The sequence below is a fragment of the Conger conger genome, chromosome 16 (genome assembly GCF_963514075.1).
Source record: "Conger conger chromosome 16, fConCon1.1, whole genome shotgun sequence".
Taxonomy (NCBI): domain Eukaryota; kingdom Metazoa; phylum Chordata; class Actinopteri; order Anguilliformes; family Congridae; genus Conger; species Conger conger.
Genome location: NC_083775.1, coordinates 11350143 through 11374926, shown reverse-complemented (window position 1 = coordinate 11374926; position 24784 = coordinate 11350143). Strand labels below are relative to the sequence as shown.

General features: G+C 43.5%; 1 protein-coding gene across 1 annotated transcript in view; it reads right to left on the bottom strand.

Moving 5' to 3' along the window:
* LOC133115261 (voltage-dependent T-type calcium channel subunit alpha-1H-like) overlaps positions 1–20704 on the bottom strand; it is a 62423-nt gene extending 41719 nt beyond the window's left edge. Inside the window, 4 exon segments of the mRNA XM_061225072.1 lie at positions 3501–3634; positions 6276–6372; positions 19825–20126; positions 20427–20704. Coding sequence (XP_061081056.1) covers positions 3501–3634; positions 6276–6372; positions 19825–20102 — 509 coding nt within the window. The 5' untranslated portion in view covers positions 20103–20126; positions 20427–20704.
* Positions 20705–24784: the final 4080 nt, after the last annotated feature.

Sequence of the window (24784 nt, the reverse complement as noted above, 5' to 3'; positions counted from 1 at the left end):
ATGTAATGTAATCTTAATAGCAGTTTTGAATATTTAATCTAGGAGAACAGTCACCGGTGTAATGGCAGCAGTGCCCAAATGTGGGCACTGTGGCATTGTCCGGAGTCTTCCCCCTTGGAAGTGACCAGGTATGGGGTCACAGGGAGGTCACCAATGTTCTGGAGCATTCTTTTCCCATGACCCAACTGGCCTTGGACCACTCATACATCTTAACTCCCCACAATGTAGTCTAAACAACATTGATCAGAAACCCCAGCTCTCAGGCCCCTCACAAATGGCAGCCCTTCCTGACCTTAACCACTATGCTACAGGCCGCCTCATCATATCTATGAATGCTGTAGTTGGGAGTTTTCATGATAACTGCATTATGCTGTAAATATGTATTTGTGCCTCTCATGGTAATATACCTTTTGAATAAACCTGATTTGGGTGAATGAAAGGAAAGGACACACCCCAGACTGTTTGGTTTCTTCTCCCTATCTCCGAAATCCAGGCCTTAGTTCTTGACCCTAAAAGTGAGTCACCCATCTATAATTTACAGCCAGGCCACCAGGCAGGGGGCTAAAACACATGGCTTCTACAAAGACAGCTTTTGCCCAGGCTCCTGAATGGTTATGCTATCAAAGGTAGACTGTTACAAAAATTACACCAGTCGCACTGAACCAATCAGAATAACACCAAACCTTACTATATTCTGACCTGGGATTATCATGAAACATATTTATACCATCTCCAATATCCCTGTGCTCTAACCTGTCAGGAATGTGAGAAAAGGGGGCCCCCAGGGCCCAAGAAGGCGCCTCTAAGAATCCTTCTCTAGCTCTCCCCCACAGACATGTGTGGGAGAGGGGGCTAACAATGTATGCTCCAGGAGGGGGAAGTCAGCAAGCTGACCAGCGCAAGAGACCAAATGTTACTTATGACTGGCTTACATTACATCAATATAACAAGTCTATCTCTTAATCTGTCCACTTAGCTACTCCATAACACAGTATTATCATCAGATCCAAAGGCTGCTATTATGACAATCATAGTACTAGGTATGATAAAGGCTGTATCATAGTTATAATCATCTTGATTATAATTTCACTTCTGAGATATTCCCTTCCCTGAAAGGAGTGATCCCATTCCCTCTGCTTATTATTTTGGCAGTAAAAATGTATTTACACTCAAAAGGTAATGAGTAAAGATCTTTATGCAGCCAATTACAATTATGAAATAGTACAGTACAGAAAAAGACTTTTCTGTTGTTTTGGCTCTGTATTCCAGCAAATTGTCCTGTACCTTCATAAAACAGCAGTCCTACATATTGCCCGAAGTTAAGTATTAAGCTGATGTTTAAATTATAATGATCGTCCAAAGACAAACACAGTTTCACTGGCGACTGCAGAAGCCTCTGCATATTTTCACCTCATCATTATTACATTTGAGTTTGAATTTTGAATTGACTTTTTGAGAAAGCATCTGAACTAAGTGCAACTGCAACCTTATTTCAGTAAAATGTTTTGGTGTAAAACTTTTTAACAGCCTTTCAGTTTCACCATGCACAAAAACACATAAAATAAGCTTTTCAGGGAATGTGTGAGTCCCGGCAACACCACAATGTTTCATCAACATAAGAAAAAAATTAAATGAGAGAGAGAGAGAGAACATGAGAGAGAGAGGGAACATGAGAGAGAGACAAGGAGTGAGTGTGAGAGTGAGAGAAAACATGAATGAGAGAGTGAGAGAGTGAGAGTGTGAGTGTGAGTGTGAGTGTGAGTGTGAGTGTGAGTGTGAGTGTGAGTGTGAGAGAGAGAGACAGAGAGAGTGAGAGAGAGAGAGGTTGATTTAAGGTGTTTGATTAGCAGCTGGGGCGGCACGGATGGTGCAGTGGGCAGCACTGCCGCCTCACAGCAAGGAGGTCCTGGGTGCGAATCCCCGTCGGCCAGGGCCTCTCTGTGCGGAGTTTGCATGTTCTCCCCGGGTCTGCGTGGGTTTCCTCCGGATACTCTGGTTTCCTCCCACAGTCCAAAGACATGCAGGTTAGGCTGATTGGAGAGTCTAAATTGCCCATAGGTATGAGTGTGTGAGTGAATGGTGTGTGTGCCCTGTGATGGACTGGCGACCTGTCCAGGGTGTATTCCTGCCTTTCGCCCAATGTATGCTGGGATAGGCTCCAGCCCCCCTGCGACCCTGTTCAGGATAAGCGGGTTAAGATAATGGATGGATGGATGGATTAGCAGCTGGGGGATTGCCACCGTACCCTCCAAGCACAGGTACTTAACCCAAACTGCGTGAGTGAACACGCAGCTCTATAAACGGTTTGTATGTTGAAGGAATGCAAGCGGAGCGAGTCGCTCAGGATGAGGGGAACACTGAAGGCCTGAGCGTGAATGTAATGGCAGAAGCTGAAAGAACATTGTGTTCTGTCAGACTGGGAAGCCTCATGGACCAAACGCCAGACTTGCTGAAGTTAGGGCGACGTTGCGGTATGTTCCGGTGCTTCGCCGTAAATCACCCCCACCAGGGCGAGCAGGCCGGGCCTGCCGTCCCCCTCACCCCCTCTGGGGGAACACAAGCAGGCACACGCAGAGGGGGTAACTCCAGGTGCCCGAGTACCTGCCCCTTTTGCCCCAAGTGGCCCAATGTGCCCCTTTGACTTGATTTAAGTGATAGAAAGTGCATTATTACTGTTGCTGTCATTAATTTTAATTCACTCACTGGGGTAAAATATATTCTGTACAATAACTGGGTGTGGTCTAGGCTGCTGAGGCTGTTTCCCATGAACAGGCCCTGTGGAGCCCTGCTGCTCAGCGCTGACTCCAGAGAGCGTGTTAGCCCACCGCGGCGCACCATTAGCCTTCCCATCAAATCATAAGCTCCCATACGTCTTCATGCCGCAATCCAGTGCACTGTTTGGCAGCGGATTGATTGATTGATTGGTGAGTGAGTGATGGGGCAGCGGGTGACAGGCGGGGGAAAGGCTACAGCTGCTGCTGTGAGGGAGAAATGGCGGAAAACTGGGTCACTTCCCTGGGCGAGTTTCAGCTCCGTCTCCCTGGAGACCGCCGGCTCCACTTCACATTAGAGTTGGCCTAACGCGAGCGCTATTAAGAATGCTAATGTAATGCATCGTGTGAATATTACTCCATATGTGAATATTCATTTTTCCAACCCAGTGTTCAGATAACGCTGGGGCAGTTTACAGGGAGGCCAGAGCATTTAAAGAATGGACTGCGAGCATGTGGGCATATTTACATGCGCATGTGTGTACGTGTCTGTGTGTGTGTGTGTGTGTGTGTGTGTGTGTGTGTGTGTTTTGGCTTGTGAGTGTATGTATCCATTTACTTGCGAGTGTATGCATGCATGCATTCAATTACGTGTCGGTGTATGTGTGGAGGACTGGATTTATATGTGAGAGTATTGGTGGATGTGTGCATCTGTGTTTGCACGTATGGATATACACTTATGCATGTGTGAGAGTGTGTGTGTGAAGAGAGTCAGAGAGATGTACTGACCCGGCCACGACGATGAAGAAGTCCAGCCAGTTCCATGGGTCGCCCAGGTAACATTTAGACCCGAAAATCCCTAGCGCCAACATTTTGAGGACCATCTCCACAGCAAAGAAAGCAAAAATGAAGTCATCAAAAACCTGTGGAAAGAGCAAAGTCAGACACAAAGGATCACCTGGAGCCACATTAAACAGGCTGCAGTGGCAATGCTACAATCAAACAGCATCTCCCCAGCCTATTACACAGTCTAAAAGATGATTTGTTAAAAACAACTACACATAATGTGTCATTTTTTCAACACACCTCCACATCTAGTTAAGGACAACACATTATCTGCTACTTTTAACACAGTCTCCCTTTGTAACACATATATTGTATAGTTGTCACGCAAAAGTAGTAAGTCTCACACAAAATGTGTTGAAGGTAACACAAAAGTAGTAACACAGGAACATTGTTTTTGCATGAAATACGGAATGAGCAACCATGGCATGGTGACTGCAGAGGCTTCTGGGAAAAGACTGATCTGTTGAACATGCTGTCGCTTACACGCTGGTTACAGAACCCACACATGCTGATTACAGAACCCACATACACGGATTACAGTACCCACACACACTGATTACAGAACCCACACACGCTGATTACAGAATCCACACACGCTGATTACAGAACCCACACATGGATTACAGAACCCACACACACTGATTACAGAACCCACACACGCTGATTACAGAACCCATACATGCTGATTACAGAACCCACACATGCTGATTACAGAATCCACACACGCTGATTACAGAACCCACACATGGATTACAGAACCCACACACACTGATTACAGAACCCACACATGCTGATTACAGAACCCATACACGCTGATTACAGACCCCATACACGCTGATTACAGAACCCACACACGCTGATTACAGAACCCACACACACTGATTACAGAACCCACACACACTGATTACAGAATATACACACACTGATTACAGAACCCACACACACGGATTACAGAATATACACACACTGATTACAGAACCCACATACACGGATGACAGAACCCATACACACTGCTTACAGAAACCAGACACTGATTACAGAAGCCACACACGCTGATTACAGAATCCACACACGTTGCCGGGTCCCGCTGGCACCTGCAATGAGCCTCGTGTGTGCTGGAAGCAGATTTAAGGGCAAGAATTTGCTCTGGTTGGTTACATTCAGCAACACAATCTCTCCCATTCACCTGAGGGAGTCCAGTCTAAATCCAGTCAGGTGCACTGCTCATAGAGGCATATGGTATTTCTATTTAGAGTGCATTTCTCTGTATTACAATGTGCTTCTACAAAATTATTTTACGAATGAATGGTGATAGCATTTAACCTTAAATTGTCAAAGACATAAATTTCAAATTAATCTCCAAAGCTAAACAAAGACAGTCGACAGTAAGTGTACCTCCAAACCATCAACAATTACACATGAAATTAACCCCCCCCCCCCCCCCACGCACAAAAAAATACACAGGTATAAGCATCCCCCCTTCACAATTACACATAGACAAAGGTGAACCCAACCCTCTACCACTACACACACTCATGTACAGAAAAACACACACACACTTACGCATGCACAGACATGCATAGACACACACACACTCACGCAGACATACACATCCCCACACACGCATACTCACGCACAGACAGACATTACATTACAGGCATTTGGCAGACGCTCTTATCCAGAGTGCATACCCATAACCAGGGATAAGTGCGCTTTTTTTTTTGGAACAAAGAAACAAACAAAACAGAGCAAAAGTGACCCAAGTTAATTATCCAAACACTGCTTACCTAGCCAACTAAAAATACCGATACACAAAGCAAGTCACAGAGACAACAATTAAGGTTCACAGGGAGGTAGGGAGGGAGGGGGAGAGGTGCTGCTTGAAGAGGTGTGTCTTCAGCTTGCGCTTGAAGGTGGGGAGAGATTCTACACACACTCTAGACACACACACTCACGCAGACATACACATCCACACACACGCATACTCACGCACACACATACACATACACACTCATGCACAGACACACACTCATGCACACAGACACACGCAGACAGATACACACACACACACTTGCGCACAGACAGACACATACACGCACAGACAGACACACACACACAGACACACCCTTATGCACAGACACACATGCATACACACACACTCACGCACGCACAGGCAAACACACACACAAACTCACGCATACAGACACACACCCACGCACAGACAGACACACACACGCACAGACAGACACACACAGACACACCCTTATGCAGACACACACGCACGCACACACACACACTCGCAGACACACATATGCACTCACGCAGACACGCACACGTACATACACTCACGCAGACACATACTCACACATGCGCAGACACACGCCGAAAGACACACAGACAAGCGCAGACACACACACGCATGCACAGACAAACATACATACACATACCAACACAAACGCACACACACTCACGCATGCACAGACAAACATACATACACATACCAACACAAACGCACACACACTCACGCACGCACACGCTCACGCATAGACAGACAGACAGACAGACAGACAGACAGACAGACAGATAGACAGACACACAGACACACAGACACACACACACACACACACACGCAGAAACACACACACACGCAGACACACACTCACACACAGACAAGACACACACACCCACTCACACACACACACACAGACACAAACTCACCTGCAGGATGGTGGACCATTTGAACTCACAGGGCTGGAACATTCCCAGGGTCACACAGTTCAGGAGGATGACCAGCATGCTCATGTACTCGAACCACGTGCACAGGAGTCAAGGACAACCACAAGAGACAACCCACCGACACCTCAGCAAGCCTACGTGTATTTAATTTCAAAATTAAATACACACATTAAATTAGAAAATACTGTGTTTTCGTTCATTACAACACATCTAACTACCAATGTATCCAACTACTCAAAAAGATAAATAACTGCAACGTTCCTGCTAAAGCATAGTTTTATGGAAACGGATTACTCGCAACAACATTCCATGTTTAGATCATGGAGTAGTGGTAGAGTAGGAGTAAGGATGTGGTCCATCTGCAACAACATAGCGACAACATGGAGCAGTCATATGATCCATGTGAGAATAGAGATCAAGCAGTGAGGAGGAAGAGGAGGTGGAGGTGGTTAATGAAATGGCAGACGACAAGTACTCCTTCAGAGAGACGAGACGAGAAACAAGGCCACAAGATGCTTGTTTGCAATTGTAAAAAAAAAATTAAAAAAAAAACAACATTAACTGTGAAACAAACCCATAGTGTGTTATAATTACTGTATGTATGTATATATATATATATATATATATATATATATATATATATATATATATATATATATATATACACACACACACAGTATTCAGATTTTTTTTTCAATGATTCCACTCTCTTCTACTGTTTCCACTATTCCCTTTATTTAGAACCACAAAAAGACCATACTGAAACATATCTCAAGTATACAGTAAACAACTAAAAAGTAAAGCTATAGGTATCTTTTGTGTGGGCGATCTAAACAAATGTTCCTATAGCATTTCATGAAAAATGAGGAATTTGAACCAATACGTTTGGAAGTGCAAGATTTCTTCAAAGATATGAATGCACAAGGCAGGTCTTGAACAGGCAAATGGGCTGTGTTACAAGTGCTTACCATTAAGTGTTGCATCTAAGGTTTAGAAAATTGAGCAGAAGCTTGTGAGATTAGGGTCGAAGTCATTGTAAAACATTGTAATGTGACAGCCTGTAAATTTAAATGTGACTGCTCCATGTTGTCGCTATGTTGTCGCAGGTGGATACACATCCTTACTCCTGCTCTTACCACCATGTAAAATCAATCATCAGTCATTTGACCACCAGCTCAAAACAGCTCAACCTCTGTGACAAAGGATGGTGATGCAATATTACATTCAATGATAATGTTGTAAAATTGATCCTGTTCCAAAGTAAAAGGTGTCAATCGATTAATTTATCCTAAAACATTCGTGATATGATCTAAACATGGAATGTTGTTACAAGTAATCTTTTTCCATAAAACTATGTTTTAGGAGTAATGTTTCAGTTATTTATCATTTTGAGTAGTTGGATACATCGGTAGTTAGATGTGTTGTAATGAATGAAAAGACAGTATTTTCACATTTAATGTGTATATCTGATTGTGAAATGCTAATACTTTGAATGTTAAGTTGTATCATTGTGAACAAGTGATTTGGTTCAACGAACAAATGATTTTTGGTTTATGTATATTGTACCCAAGCAATTGATGTTTAGAAAGATTATCCGTTTTGAGTTTGGTGTCTATAGTTCTGAAAAATGACCTCAAGGTAGTGTCAAAGTGATTGTAAAAAACTGTAATAAACCTGGCCTCATTTACTGAGAATCTATGATACAAAATAATGTAATGTATGGATAAAGGCAGTATATGAATGCCAACCATTTATTTATTACATTTATTACAATTTTTTTAACATTTTCTGGGAAATTATTATTGAGGTCAAAGACAACCATTTTGATTTGTGCTGCAGGATGGCATATGATGGACCACATCATGACCAACTACCAACTCTAGGTGTGATATCTGCACCTGAATTGTTTGTGTTTAGGGATCATTTTTAGGTGAATGTGACATTTAGACATCAAATGTCATCGGTGTAGTGTGTATTTCCAGAAGTTATGGGTCAGTTAAGCAGCAGGCCAAAGCTGGGAAAAATCCTGCTTCCAAAAAACAAAGTGTGGAGAGGACATGGCTAAGCCACTCATCCTGGAAGTGAGAGCATTACCGTATGTCTGAAAATTAAACCTCAAAAATGAGAAAAACAGAGGGGAAAAGAGGGAAGGGGGAAGATGAACACACTCAGAGGGAAGGGGGAAGATGAACACAGACGCTCAGAGGAAAGGGGGAAGATGAACACAGATGCCCACTGACGATGAACGCAGGTAGAGGGCCGTTGTATCTGACTAAGGGAGATAACGCCAGGCCTTTAGCCTTGGCTGCCCCGTGCTCCTTTCATGGAGTCTGAAATCAAGGTTTTCAGGTGATCTAATGCACTCAGCCATGTAAATCTCTGCTGTCTGCAGGAAGGCACACAGAGAGCACTGCACTGAATTACATAACTAATTCAGTGGTTCTTTTTGTCTGGTGACCCCACAAAAAATACTGGAGAGGTCTGGCGACCCCACTTTCCCAAAACCCATTCCAAACCCATGTTAACAACTGTCAATCAAGCAAAAACGAATAAGGCAATGTAAGAAATAGCCTAGGCTACAACAATTTATAAAAAACTAACAAGAACCGGTACAAACAAAGCAATCACGATTTAAAAAATGCACAAATCATCAGATCCAGTCCAGATCTAAAACGGGAGCCAAGAGTCACAACACTAGAGCAGCTAATCTGGAGGCGGAGAGAGACAGAAACACGGCTATAACGATCTCACTTTATTTATTTTCGTTTCTTCCTCTGGTTTATTTTCTTTAATAACATACATAGGCTATGTTAATGAGAAGGATCATCGGGATGTCGGCTTTCGAGATGTCGTTTCATTTTGACAGGTTTTGAACTCTCATTTTCCAGAACATCACCGCAAATTACACATTGTGGGTGGTCGAACTCATTTTTAACTTGGCACATGAATCCATATTTCAGAAATTCTTTCTGATAGTGGCGATGCCTCGTTGGTGTTTCTTTTTTATTCTCACCGGCCTGTAGACTTGTCCCATCTGAGGATCGCGGAAGACTAGACTGGTTGATGGCACTTCTGAGCTTTTATCAGATTTTTTTAGCAGCCACCTGTCCATTTTCCATGCAAGTTATCGCGGCGAGTAACGCAAGAAACGTGGCTAGTAAACTATGTCGTTTGTTTTATTTTTTAAAAACCGGGAAGAAGTTGAGTTTGAGTTTGCGTAGTGGGAACAGATAGTTACATTGTTTATATCGGAGGACCAGTAGCCCATACTAAACCAGAGCCATTGAAAGACAGATAACTTTTTCTCTCTCTCTTCTCTTAACAGCGCGTAGGAATGAGAAAAAGGCAGATTTACATTTTATTGTTCGTTGTTTCACCTGGCGTAAAAACAGGCTAATTTCCGACTGAAGAAACAAATCATTTGGCGACCCCACAAAAGTTTTTGGCGACCCCTAGTTTAAGAACTGAACTAATTAATCAGGCGTCTTCACTCCACACTGACAGGCTCCAACTGGTTTACACCAACAGGGCAGAATTGATGCAGCCTTGTTTATCAGGACTCAAACTGCCACTCTTCAAGAAAATGACCCAGTTTAAATGTGCTTTAAATAAGAACATCCTGTAGCCATTCCACATTCACAACACAGAACCTGTCATATTTCATCCCTTTAAATGCACTGAAATATTCATTAGTAGAACCTTCCCCACCTCTCTTTATTTAATACAGACCACCCACAATGTATAATGATTTTGGAATGAATTAAATAAAATGGGTATTCTTCCCTCCCCTTTACACTGAGGTCTAGAGGACCTTTGACCTTCCCTGAGCCATCATTCTGTCCTGTTCAGGCCAACAGCCGTTATGGAAACAAACCAATTACCTGCATTAAGCTATTGCCTCCTGAAAAAGAGCATTTAATATTTAAACAAATACATGTTTTATGCTGAAAAGCTGCAGGGTGTAGATATAGTGGTTAGTGGGGACTGGGACTGGGACTGGCTGCCATGCTTTTCTGTTCTTTCGCTTTTTTTTGCTGCATTAAGCTATTGCCTCCTGAAAAAGAGCATTTAATATTTAATATGTTATCAAATAAAGCAATTAAGGGATACATTAAAGGCATTCTTCTACATGTACCAATTCATCAGTGCCCACATAAGTGAAATCGTATTAAACTTCCTGTCTGCTAACAAGGTTATAAAAATCACTTGCTTGGCAAAAGCCAAAGGAGGCCACACAAACCATTAAAACACATTTTTTGCCAATAGTTCAGGGCATTTTTCTCTCCCTTAAAATCCTGTAGCTCAATCACATTCAAAGTTGCTGCCTAAACAATACTTTTTGCAATTTCAATTCTTGACAAAATCCCAAACCTGCCGTTTTAAACAAGATACAGGAAGCATAGGCCTAAATAAATACACAGATGTGGTGACTCATTTCTGCTAGCCGAAACAAAAAACATCACATGAATTGATCTTGGAAGGAGTAAGATTAAATTCTCACATTACCCACATACACATCTGAAAGCTATAGCTTTGGGTTTCACTAATGAGTGTCGGCCTTGATCTGCGTGCCTCCTAGGGGTGACATGGCTCAGGCAGTAAGAGCAGTCGTCTGGCAGTCGGAGGGTTGCTGGTTTGATCCCCCGCCCAGGCTGCGTCAAAGTGTCCCTGAGCAAGACACCCAACCCCTAAATGCTCCTGACAAGCTGGTCGGTGCCTTGCATGGCATCCAATCGCCGTCGGTGTGTGAGTGTGTGTATGAATGGGTGAATGAGAAGCATCAATTGTACAGCGCTTTCGATAAAGGCGCTATATAAATTCCAACCATTTACCATTTAATTAAAATGCTGCTGTACAAATCTAGCCAGTACAAAGCGGCACACGTGCATAGATAATTAGATAAACACGTTAGATCCAAATGTAAACACTTCGGCTGAATTTCCCGAGGGCTGTAATTTCCTGTAATCCGGTCTCTAATCTCACACTGTCCTCGTATGATGGACCTGGGGCACGTTTACGGCTCGTGTGAAGGATGAAAACGTGCAGATAAACAAACCGCCAAAACGACTGTGTCTAAAATAGGATGGGCAACATCATGCATGAATCAGACCAGCCACTCTGCTACTGTTTACCGCGGAACAGTCATCGTCCGCTCAAAATGGAGAAGATACGCACAGGAACAGTTACGCTCATAAACATGCACTTTTACACTGGGCAGCGGACAATACTGCAACTAATCTGCATTGCTACCTGACTAGCTTACTGACTACTACATGACTATTCTCTCGCCCTGGCCACTCCTTATGCAGTAAAAATATATTTCAACATACACAGAGTGCCATTTTTCATTCGTCAGTTTCTGTACAATTGAAGATTAACAATAACACATTAAACATTTTATGACACATACAAATTACATCAAGATATAGCAGGATTAAAAAATGTATTGTATATAATGCATCTGAATCTAACCAGAAGAATGTGGTATTGTGTAAAGATGGCAATATATTGGCAGAATTGCAAAACATATTTGGACTGCTTCTATATATGCAAATGTATTATTCAATGTATTGCAGGATATTTCTACTGAAAACAAATACATGTTTTATGCTGAAAAGCTGCAGGGTGTAGATATAGTGGTTAGTGGGGACTGGGACTTTGGCTGTCATGTTTTTCTGTTCTTTTGCTTTTTTTTGCTTATGCATCTGAAATTAATATTTGGCATGAGCAAGCTTGTGAGAGCGTCATTTTAAGATGTTACACATTCTTCCTTGCCTGATGTCTGCCAGCACGCAAACTGTGAAACAAGACCCAGAGAGGACATATTGTGATGTTGGAAATTAAACAGATTTCTACACCGGAGGAACTAAGAGACTGGTCACGGTTTCACTGCCATCAGAAGAAAATCATCATCAGCAACATGTTGTTAGTTATATCCTGGGACACGAGTTGGTGTTGGTGTTTTTTGAGAAAGAAAACCAAGAGAGTTAAATACATTAAATAATTTGTTTCACTTACAATTGATTAGACTAAGCAGGGGACAATCCCACCTGGAGCAATGTGGGGTTAAGGGCCTTGCTCAAGGGCCCAACAGCTGTGTGAATCGTGGTTTTCTACAGCCACTGACCCAAAGACAACCCCTACTTCATGCAAACCCCAAAATTGTGCAGTTTAAACTTTTCCCCCACATTCTACTGTGACATGTGGTAAAATACCATGTTTTTTACTTTACAATCAATGTTTATAACTTAATCATTTGAAATATACCTTCTGACAGATTGGTTAAGCATGTATACTCTTTTTAATTTGGAACATATATGACCTCAAAAAATACTTCATCAATCAATGTGATTTCAGTGACTTTGACCGTGGAATGATTGCTGGCGCCAGACAGGGTGGTTTGAGTATCTCAGAAACTGCTGATCTCCTGGGATTTTCACACACAACAGTCCCTACAGTTTGCAGAGAATGGTGCGAAAAACAAAAAAAGCATCCAGTGAGCAGCAGTTCTGTGGGCAGAAACGACTTATTAATGAGAAAGGTCTGAGGAAAAGGCCCAGACTGGTCAAAGCTGACATGAAGGTGACAGTAACACAAATAACCACACATTACAACAGTGGTATGCAATAGAACATCTCTGAACACACAACACATCAAACCTCTATGTGGATAGGCTACAGCAGAAGACTTAATAAGTCTAAAAAATAAGTCTAATAAATTGCTCACTGAGTGTATGTGTGGGGACATATATGGTAAATAGCAGGCATTTATCGAAAGCGCTGTACAATTGATGCTTCTCATTCACCCATTCATACACACACTTACATGCTCACACTCACAGCTTGTCAGGAGCATTTGGGGGTTAGGTGTCTTGCTCCGGGACACTTTGACACAGCCCAGGCGGGGGATCGAACCGGCAACCCTCCGACTGCCAGACGACTGCTCTTACTGCCTGAGCCATGTCACCCCATAGATGACCGGAGTCTAACGCATTCACAGCTAGATAGTTAGGCAATGTATGATCGTCACCACTGGACGGTTATCACATTTGGTTGGTTGCAACAACCTTTAGTTTATACTCCAGAGACTGACAATTTGATGTCATCACCATCGTTGTTGTGCCCAGCGCTGTCCATACAGTACAGTGTATTGAACTTTGACCCCATCACTGGCTCAGTTGTCACGACAATATTATTACAGAACATTCTAATCTCAATCTAGTAATCTTTAGTGAAGTGTAATAAATAACCGGCCTTAAAGATCGTTAGTACATGTGTAGCAGGCTGGCAGTGATGCAAAATTGTATAATTTATCACTATTTCCATTTTTTCAGTTTCTATCTTGTCAGCCTTTTCCCGAATCAGCTCCAGTGTGTTATTTTCCTATGTTACCCAGAACTACTTTCACCACCCCCCTACGTGGTGTAGGGGTCCTCGCACGGGACTCCAAATTATGTAGGGTCCTCGCACGGGCCGCCAAATAACGCAGGGATTTTACTCTCTACGAAACCGGGGCGCCAGTTAAACGTTGATTAGCAGTATAACTGCAAAAAGTAATCAGTCTCATAAAATTACTATTATCAGAAATATCTAACCACAAATTTAGTATTTTAATTAATAATTAAAATAACCATTAATGATTAAACATACCGATAACCTGAAGGTTGGAAGTTCTTCGAAAGACTGCTTTAACTCGGCTCTCATGTCTATGTGATTCCAAAACGGACACCGGGGTTTAATAAAATATATTTATTAAACAAACGTAAAACACAGAACAGATAAACTAACGGGAAGTTAGTAAGGAAATTTAGTTTGGTACGGGTGTGTGCGTGTGTGTGGCGCGCGCGAGCGCGCGTCTCGCTTGAACAAAGGAAAGGTAAAAGTGGGAGTAGCTAGCTTGGGTAAGCTAGAGTTCTGGGTGTGTTAGTTATTGTTAGCTGTGAGAAGACTACTTGCGTAGTTTACTCTATATATGCGCAAAAGACGGCGAATCAATTCACGTACATATATAGCTAACAAAACACAGATTCACAAAAACAGTTAAGACTAAACTAAACACTGGCTATGCCTGAATGTTTGTTCTCTTACGGAGTCCATACGCATTGGATCCAAAAGACGTGCTGTCCTTGTAGGAGCCGCGATGCTGCTGTGAATGTGTGTCCTGGAGAGATGCGCAGGCTGGGGCGTCTTAGCCGCGCGTTGTTGTCTGGTCCGCTCGGTTGCTGGAAGGATGTTCGTTGGTCCCTTTTCCGGGTGGAAAAGTTCGTTGCTGTTGTTCTTTGGTGAGCTTTGCAGGGGTAAACTGATGTAGCGTTCCGCGTACACCAGTTTCCACTCGCTATAGGCCACGAAGTTACCTCGAGGTAACTGGGTGTGTCCGTAGGCCTGGTAGTGCGCTGTGCAGCATTCAGCCTCTGTCCGAGTCTCGGAGCAGATGAGCTGAAGCGAATGGCCAAAAAGGGTGCGTCGAAGAGAAGAAGCAGAAGAACAGAAGAAGCAGAAGAGAGATCCCAAGAACGTGTCTTGCTCTTATACGGGACCGTTTATTGCTCCCGCCATGACGGGATTGGCTGAACCAAGTTAGACGTCATTCGTGGTGGACGTCGCAGAATTTTCCTGTGGGAATGTGGAAGTTGTAGTCCCTACAGTGGTAAGGGGTGCAGTGAACACAGCAAGCTAGATTGACAGCTGACATTAATTAGTTAGCTGAAAGTGCTTAGCTGAAAGACTCAAAGTCGGAGATTAACCTGGATTTTTGAGGCTGCTAGCACTGCAGAAATCAGTATGACCACTTGATAAATGATTGATTTATCTCAGTAGGAGTACTACAGATTGTGGATTTGTGGGGCTGAAATTAAGATTTGATACTTATAGCTGGTGCAATAGCAAGTTGAAGACTCTTATTATTATTACCGTGCCTGCTGTGATAATATCACCCTGTCACGTTGTCTACCGAACTCGAGTTCAACTGTAAAAAATGGAATTACTACACAAAATCATAGACTGGGCTGCGTTTTACATTGCCAATATGCACCTTATAACAGTGTCAAAGTGCTTTAGGCCGAGGTTTTCTGGAGTTGAGGCTGGCAGCCGGCTGACCCAAGGTTCAGGGGGGAAGTGGGACAGACAGTCTGCTGGTGGGGTAACTGCGCTGGCCACCAAGCAGAAATACGCCGGAATATTCTGCAGCTGCTCTGAATGCTGGATATTTCTGTATCTGGGGCAATCGAGCCTCAAAGCTCTGACTCAGCTGCAGAATATGAAAGGGCTGCACGATACACATCTTTTTTAATAAGAATAAACACCACTATGCCAATCGTTGGCCTATTTCTTATCTGATGTGGGAGTACACCACCAAACGAAACACCACCATAAACAGGTCATGTGAAATGCTTCCAGAAAAAGTCTCACCGATATCTGTATATATTGATAACACAGCCAATCAGCAGCAAAGCCTTGCAGCCTCCATGTCATTGAAAAGAAACAAATCACATGATCACACAGAAGCTGTACAACCTTGCTGCCTGTCTTACCAACACCAATAGACATCAGTGATGTTTGTTCTAAGAAGCATATCACATGGCTTCTGGTGCTTGGTAGTTTACTGCAGCATCAGGTACAATCATTTTTTTTTTTTTTTTTTTTTTAAAGACAAAATGGCGCCGGTAACTCTTACTACACTAAACAAACTACAATATACATTGCGCAGCACTTGTTTGGAGTAGAAACATAATGGAGAAACACAGTGCTCCTTTCCTTCTCCAAAGTTCTGCAGAAGAGACCCTCGGGGTGTTAGCGATACCTCAGTCGGGCTAATTCTCAGTGAAGCCAGAGTGAGCTTCAGAATGTGACATCACGGTAGCGCAGCTCTAGGTCGCCACGGTGATGTGCAAATGTGCATCCGCGCGGCAGAGTGCCGATGCGCCCTTTGACCAAACTCTGACCTGCTGAACTGGGTCCAGCAAAGTGCAGTGAAAACACACGGCCCAACTCTGTCAGTGTCACTCTTACTGCTAATATTCCTGTTCTCTGTCAGTGCTGCTCTTACTGATAATATTACTGTACATGATAGCATTACAAAAGAGTTCTACAGTTACAACTCCGAAAATGATTTCGAAAATGGTTTAGACAGAGCTTGGATTATTTAATATGAATTCAAATGTACTTATTTATTTTATTACTTTGTTTGAAGGCTTAACCCGAATGGAACAGCATATATTTTCAAACCTTGTAAAACCTTTTGTGATTCAAAATATAAATTACAAATATGTATATTCATTTCATGGAATATTAAATTGGAGCCGCTTGATGTTTATTACATCAAACCATTTGAAGTACAGAGCAGCATGAAAACAGCCTGACAATACTGAGAAACCCTGTGTGCCAAACACATACATGTCATACAGGACAACAGCCTGACAGTACAGAGGAATACAGGACAACAGCCTGACAGTACAGAGTCATACAGGACAACAGCCTGACAGTACAGAGTCATACAGGACAACAGCTGACAGTACAGAGTCATACAGGACAACAGCCTGACAGTACAGAGTCATACAGGACAACAGCCTAAGTGACTGGAAGCAGGGAGCAGGGAGGGGCTAACCTGTAGAAGGACAACTACGTCCTGGAACTTTGGTGCTTCCATACTGATTTGTCTTTTCCCATCTATGAATGCTAAAACATAAGGTCTGCATTTTACAATGCATATTTGAATAGACTCAGCATAATCTGAAGGTCAAAGGCATTGGCGGTACTTCTTTCAGGCAGAAGTATGCATTGGGGCCATGCAACATCAATCAATGACATCCAAACACAAACACTGCAGCCATAATCTGTGCAGTTTTTGGCACCTCTGTCCAGTAATCTCCTGGCTATCTAATCTCCTGGCTAAGGTGGTTTTCTCTCCCTCCAGTGGCCTGGCTGTCTGTCAATCACCACGCGTCTCTTTCAGCACGGACTGGAGACTGCGGCAGACGTGAAATCATTGCTTTGTGTGCCGAGTCCACAGTCTATTACTGACACCCAAGATAAAGACAGCTTCAGACAGTGTTGGTGTTTTTTGAGAAAGAAAACCAAGAGAGTTAAATACATTAAATAATTTGCTTCACTTACAATTGATTAGACTAAGCAGGGGACAATCCCACCTGGAGCAATGCAGGGTTAAGGGCCTTGCTCAAGGGCCCAACGGCTGTGCGGATCTTATTGTGGCTACAACGGGGATCGAGCCACCGACCTTGCGGGTTCCAGTCATGTACCTTAACTACTACACTACAGGCCGCACCCTCTTTCTCTCTTTCGAACTTAATGTTGTTCACAGGAAAAAACAGCTGACTAAAGTTAGCAGCAGTGGTTATCTAACTGGGTCAATTGGGTATGTGCCTGAGGTGCTTATTTGGGGCAGGTATGCATACCACCTACTTACACAGCTGGGCAGGAGCACTTCTGGGAGAATTCATTATAGTTCTCGTTAGAACCTCACCTCTTCATTTTAATGGAACATTTATTTTCTAAGAATGCGATGCAACACTTACGCAAAAACACAGATACACAAACTGACAACCTTCTGATTACTTGACCAGTCAACCAAATAACACCACAGGACAAGGCCTGCAACGACAGGGCACCAGGAACAACATGCTGAGAAACACTGCCGTGACAACAGCACAGCCTAGCACAGCCACTGCCTCAAAGAACAGCATATTTCCACACAATCTGTGAGAAGGTACCTAATTACCTAACAGCGACTGAGCATGACCGCCCGTGTGAAGGGGCATTGAGAGTATGGTCACGTGTGCAAAGGGAAAGTCACACAGTCAGGCCCAACACTGAACACAAGCCCCTGGTTCTAGAGTGAGACCAAGCTCCTTCTCCCATCACACAGAGTCAGGCCCAACACTCAACACGAGCCCCTGTCCTAGAGTGAGATTGAGCTCCTTCTCCCATCACACAGCTCAGTTAAACACAAACCACACTCGACAAAACGCAGAACTTTCAGAGGAACTATATATATTCTGCATAACCGCTTTCATAACGACCATAGTTTGACCACGGACGGTAGCGGTGGTCACAGAACTGGGGCAGCTGGCTGTCGATCTGCCTGTCACACATGACGCATAACCTTCTGGAGGCTTCCGGGGAGGGGCCGGTGTGGTTGTACTACTGATCTCCTGAAATGTCAGCAAAGTCCCACACTGGCTAACTGCCCACGTTGCTACGGCAACCTCCTCTTGCAGCCAACATACCCACAGTAGTAGAAGCTTTTTATTTTATTTATTCATTATTGCATTACATAATTTATTTGCTGTGCAGGCATCCTCATCCACCAATCTACAATGGACAGTGCTGGATGAAGCTAAATTTAATTGCCTCCATTGGTGCCCTGAAGCTTTTGACTGCAAATTGTTCCCATTCCGATACACAGCACCAATGTAACAGCTTCCCACAGGAAGCCGGTGCTGAAAAACTGAATGACCTTTCCGTATGAGTTTTCAAACGTCTGTTGTCTGTGTGACGTGGTTGCTCCCGCATCTTTTAATTTATTTTTGGCTTTTCCAGACACTTATTGTTCACGAGTGCTTACTGATGGGTCCGAGTCGAGTCTCAAGTAATTTTTGGACGAGTCCTAGTCAAGTCTGGACCCCATGTTTGTGCGACTCGAGTCCCCATCTCTGCCATACAGTCATACCCTCCCCTCCCACCCCACCCCACCCCACCCCACCCAAGATCAAAGGCATCCACCAGAAACCCTTTTAAATTTCAATATATGTTAATAAATATTTCCCCAAATCTATATACAGGTGCATATGAAGTCTGGCCAGGGACACCCCAGACCCGATGATAAAAAATATTTAGAGCACTTTTGGACTCGTATAACCCTGAGTTTAATTAACACTGAACAGTTTACTGTGTATGACCCCATTTCTCCTTGTTTTACGTTTGTCAGTCAAATGGACAAATTTCACATGGGAACAATTCACAACCATCTTAAGTCAGCAAAGGAATAACAGTACTGTCACTTAATTGCAAGCACCCAATTACCTTTATAGCTACAGTATTATGCACTGCTAAAAACCACCAACCTTCCTCAGACAGTGTTCTTCACGGAGAACATAATTATTTATTAGGCCATCCATTTATTAGGCCTTTTATTTTTTCCTTTGCAGTTGGATTTGGCCTAGTAAAATTTCAAATCAATTGTTCTGTACTTATGAATAACAGTTGTACTTGAACTTGTACCTCAGCAGGAACTTTTAAGTGATCCATGATCTATGGTTAAATAAAATAGCAACCCTCTGTGGCATACACGTTTAAATCGCAGCGAGAAATAATATGCATTAATGAATCAAGCTTTTATGGAAGAGGCAGTCTCCATCAAATGCCTGCTTGTCTGAACACTACAATCAAGTACAAGTACTCATTTTCAACATCCACCCTCGGGCGTTCTCGGCGCACCAAGCGATAATACCGTAATACAAACTGCAGCATGAGGCTAGAACAGCAGCGCGTGCGAGGCGCAGCGCAAAGGATATGGGTTACAAACCACCATCAGACACCAGCTGCGAGGACGCGTGGTCTTTTTAACGCAGAAGAAGACCACGGGAGCGACGGCAGGATAGGGAACCTGCTCCTCGTCATCCGAGACCAGATCCGGGGTTGGATCGCGTCCGCCGGATTCCCGAAATGCAGTCCGGTCGGGAATAGGAATTCTAGTTCTTCCCCCGTCTTCGTCATCCCTCAGGGTTTCGCCCCGACCCGGGCCATGATCCGATACCGGTTTAGGTGCCGTCACCTCCTCGTCATCAGTCATGATAGTGCGGCTGGCAATGGGGCCCTGTAATAGCGCGGGTGAGGGTCAAACAGCATCGTGATATACGGGCTTTATCTTTAAAACGAATCCATCGATAGCATCATAAGACAAAAAGCACGAAAATAAAATGTAGCCTACCATAAAACATTAATGTAAATTAATCTCATACATTCCGTTAATTAAATGGAAATATTTACTTCGTAAAAACGAAAATGTTTATTTTTTGCCATGAATGAAACAATGGGGACGATAGACGTTCGGTCACCTCTCAACTGACTGATGAACACCAATCGAAGAAGTGCAGAACAGTCATTCAAAATGTACCTTACAGTTGTGGAGTGACAAGTTCCTGTAACCATTGCGTTTGGTGGCAATGCACAGTAATCCCTCCCGAAGCGAAGCAGTCTTTTATCGCAATCCATCTGCACGCTCCCAATGGGTTTTTCTTTTTCTTTCTTGCTTTACATTTTACGTAGATCCAGATCAACTCATAAGCGAGTGAAATGAAAAGAAAGAAATCACGCGAGGTTATCTGTGCCGTGCGAATTCTGAAAATCGTATCCATTATCAACAAATTGGCTGCACCATTGAGAGCGTCTGTATCCACCGCGGTTCCTTCTCGTTCTGAGATTCCAAACTTCCAAACGAGAGCTCGGGCACGTGATACCAGGTCGGAGAACGTAAAGACTCCTCGGGGTTCCGGCACCAGCGACCCAATGGCTGTGGTACATCACATGTGGTACTTTATGCTTGTTTTAAAATATAAAACAACCGCAAATATTTAAAATGAGGTTGTATGTTCAACACTCTTACACAGTGGAGAAGGATTCCGTAAAATCTGTGTAGCCTGCGCTGTTTGTATAGTTTACCTTGACTACTGTTTTTGGAGACGACCCTTCCCTCTTTTAGGAGGACAAAAAAATCTTGTAATCACAACACGTACCATATAATCATCAGACAAACGCGGCGCTTTCATGCTTATGTTATTATACAGCATTTTACATAGAACTGCTAAGATACACATTTAAAAAGTATTCGTCTGATGGAAAGCTAGTGTGCCCACTTCTCTACTTCCATTGCGATATGGTCGTTTGAGATTTCGTTTAAAAACGCATGCTACGCATCCATATTAGACACGGAATAACGAAGAGCTAAAATAAAAAATATAAATATTTATATTTACTGCGACGTGCGTACTATTACCTGGGCGTATATTTTCAGTATGGAGGAACCCGCGTGCGTAAAAGGACTGGCCGCCCACTGCTAAACTGACGGGGATAATTCGGTTTAGCCTGATCGGTAGAAATAAAGACAGACTGGGAGAACAGCGCCACGAATTTCTGAAAAACGAGCTCGTTTCATAGCTGACAAGACTCCCTGGCCTCGTTTCCTCTCGCTTTCTACACCTCCGCTTTTGGAGAAGAGACCAACATGCAACTATTTAGCACATTATAAAGAAATCAATTCATATTCCATTACACAAAGCGCATTCTTAAAAGTCGTTATTATTGGGAATAAGTTGGTGTTGACACGGTTTAAATTGAGGAATGATCATATATATGACCATAATGCCATATTTATGCTTTTAATTATTATGAGATCAAGTAAGGAAGGAGTAAGGAAAAGGAACATTCTTATCAGTCAAATGACTGTTTTTGTATTCGGAGTGTTATGGAACACGCTGTTACCCAAATCTTCTAATACAAGGTGAAAACATGAATATTTATAATACTTGACTACGTTGTCCAAGAAAATGCTGGCTTAGTGTTACTCACCTTTGATTTGTTGAGTTAAATGTTCAGGGAACAGAAACCTTGATCCACGATTTGATTCAACTTATTAAGTATAGACGTCTTCCTAAATACGTTCAAAAGCTTACCACTGAGGTGGTACTGAGATGTACACGTATTTCACATTTTAGTTGCCAAAAGAGATAGACTCAACAAGTAAATCATAAGTGCATAAGTACCCGGTGAAACCTCATTTAGTGTACCTTGCAATATTGTACTGCAGTTGTATTTGTATGGGTGTAGACCACCCATATGTGGTTCATGAATATTCACATTCCGATGGTTTACTGCAAATTAAAGGACATGGTTTGGTTCTTTAACCCACCCCCCAAGCTCTAGTGTCTGCCCATGATGGCCAGTTTCCTTGTAGCAGCACAGGGCCCATCAGCTTCCTGGTAAAAGCACCAGTCACAGCACCACAGTTTCCACAGACCAGCAGGGCTATGCAGAGACGTTTTCTAGGGTAGGTGCTAAAAGTAAGAAAAGCGCACGCCAGCCTAGAAAAACTTTTACGACACCCAGATATTGCCTGTGATATATTTTATCAAAATGAATGAATGAAAAAGACACCAGTAATAATATACCAGACTGTACAGGATACACTCAGCATACACCAGACTGTACAGGATACACTCAGCATACACAAGGGTGTACAGGGTATACCCAGCATACACCAGACTATACAGGATATACCCAGCATACACCAGGCTGTACAGGGTATACCCAGCGTACAACAGTCTTTACAGGGTATACCCAGCATGCACCACACTGTAAGGGCAATACCCAGCATACACATTACATTACATTACATTATTGGCATTTGGCAGACGCTCTTATCCAGAGCGACGTACAACAAAGTGCATACCCATAACCAGGGATAAGTTCGCTGAAAGACCCTAGAGGTAAGTACAATTTAAACTGCTACCTGTACAACAAAGATAAGGACAAAGATAAGGACAAGGGGCTTTTTTTTTTTTTTTTTTTTTTTTGAACAAACAAACAAACAAACAGAGCAAAAGTCACCAAAGTTAACTATCCAAACACTGCTTACCTAGCCAACTAAAAATACCGATACACAAAGCAAGTCACAGAGACAACAATTAAGGTTCACAGGGAGGTAGGGAGGGATGGGGAGAGGTGCTGCTTGAAGAGGTGCGTCTTCAGCTTGCGCTTGAAGGTGGGGAGAGATTCTATAGTTCTGACCTCAACGGGGAGTTCGTTCCACCACCGTGGAGCCAGAACAGACAGTAGTCGTGAGCGTGAGGTGGAGGTTCTGAGAGGGGGAGGTGCCAAGCGGCCTGTGGAGGCTGAACGAAGAGGTCTGGCAGGGGTGTAGGGTCTGATGATTTTTTGCAGATAAGCTGGGGAAGACCCTTTAACTGCTTGGAAGGCTAGCACCAATGTTTTGAATTTGATGCGAGCCATGACAGGCAGCCAGTGGAGGGAAGTAAGCAGGGGGGTGACGTGTGAGTATTTGGGAAGGTTGAAGACCAGACGAGCTGCTGCATTCTGGATGAGTTGGAGGGGTCTGATGGCGGACGCTGGGAGGCCAGCCAAGAGGGAATTGCAGTAGTCCAGGCGGGACAGAACCATCGCTTAGACCAGGAGCTGGGTCGAGTAGGGGGTGAGAAAGGGGCGGATTCTCCGTATGTTGTATAGGAAGAACCTGCAAGACCGGGTCACCGCCGCAATGTTCTCGGAAAGGGACAGTCTGCTGTCCATCACCACGCCGAGGTTCCTTGCACTGGGTGACGGCGTGAGTGTGGTATCCCCGAGAGAAATGGAGAGATCCAGATGGGGAGAGGTATTAGCAGGGATGAATATCATACACCACTCTGTACAGGGTATACCCAGCATACAACAGGCTGTACAGGGTATACCTGTAGCAGAAAGGCTTGCAGGAGAACAGTGTATTAATGTGCAGGCAAACAGGATATAGACAAGCAGGAGAACAGGGTACAGACAAGCAGGAGAACAGGGTACAGACAAGCAGGAGAACAGGGTACAGACAAGCAGGAGAACAGCATATAGACAAGCAGAAGAACAGGGTACAGACAAGCAGGAGAACAGGATACAGACAAGCAGGAGAACAGGGTACAGACAAGCAGGAGAACAGCATACAGGCAAGCAGGAGAACAAGATACAGACAAGCAGGAGAACCCGATACAAATGAGCAGGAGGAAGGGGAAGTTCAGATATCGGATGTCTGTGGTCTGTGGACATGGTGAGTCTTCTGCTCTGCAACATTTAAATGCTTGTGTATCCTAAAGAAGCACATACAAATTCCATCAGGTGTCACAGACGGCTTGTCAGCCACATTTCTCTGCCCTCCCTTCAACCCCTCTTCTCTCTCTCACCACTCACCACTCTCCACTCTTTTATTTCTGCCACTGCTCACTTTTGGCAGTTGTCTTGGGTTTTAAAGCGAGGCTGCTTTAAATCAGTACCCATTTTAACTCTGGCAAGCTGCTCTTATTGTAATTGCTTTCCAGTATAGCATGCTGTTTTCATCTGTATCAAGGGCTGCCTGAAGCCCATTCATTTCAATCAGAAGCAGTTCATTAGGGGCTGATTCCGTCACTCATATAAAGGTGACAGACAGTGGAAGAGGAGGCATACACTTCCAAAGCCCAGTACAGCTGCGGCCAAACGAGAGAAAGTAAAATGTCCACGACAGCAGCCCCAGTTGGGCATTCAAGACACTGGCAACCTTCTACCCATGTAGCACCATTAACGCTGCCATAACTCCCTCTTAGCAACCCCTACCTATAGAGAGTGTGGGTATTGTGGGGGATTCTTTGGTTTGAGTTTATTATTGATCTGGCATCCCATGTCTATAGAGACTGTGGGAGGGGTAAGGATTCTTTAGTATTAGCTGGACATAGATCTAGC